We start from the raw sequence: 400 nt of genomic DNA, 5'->3' as shown, positions 1-400 counted from the left end.
TATCTAAAACCCATGCATATTTGAAACTACCTTTACCCATTTCAGCAGATTCCTTTTCAAACTTTTCAATTGTTCTTCTATCTATACCTCCTAATTTGTAAATAATGTGACCTGTAGTGGTTGATTTTCCACTATCGACGTGACCAATGACGACTAAGTTAATATGTGTTTTTTCCTTACCCATTTTGAAATAATTTTAATTTTTTTTTTTTTTTAAATAGTTTAATTTATATATATATAAAGTATATATATTTGTTTTTTTTTTTCTGTTTATATTTACTTATATAAATCAGTTATATATTTATTAAATATAATATATATTATTTTATGGTATTTCAAATATATTAAAAATTTTTTTAAATATACTTATTATTAAAGAAAAAAAATTATCTTATAATAT

General features: G+C 19.2%; 1 protein-coding gene across 1 annotated transcript; it reads right to left on the bottom strand.

The window, feature by feature from the left end:
- On the bottom strand, positions 1-184 carry PGSY75_0021100 (elongation factor 1-alpha; the record flags this gene model as incomplete). The annotated part of the gene is made up of 1 exon (XM_018783352.1): positions 1-184. A coding segment is annotated over one exon (184 nt), but the record flags the coding sequence as incomplete, so codon positions are not given.
- Positions 185-400: the final 216 nt, after the last annotated feature.

Source organism: Plasmodium gaboni, assembly GCF_001602025.1.
Source record: "Plasmodium gaboni strain SY75 chromosome Unknown, whole genome shotgun sequence".
NCBI classification, from domain to species: domain Eukaryota; phylum Apicomplexa; class Aconoidasida; order Haemosporida; family Plasmodiidae; genus Plasmodium; species Plasmodium gaboni.
The sequence above is the reverse complement of the archived record's forward strand: the minus strand, read 5'-3'. Positions and strand labels throughout refer to the sequence as shown.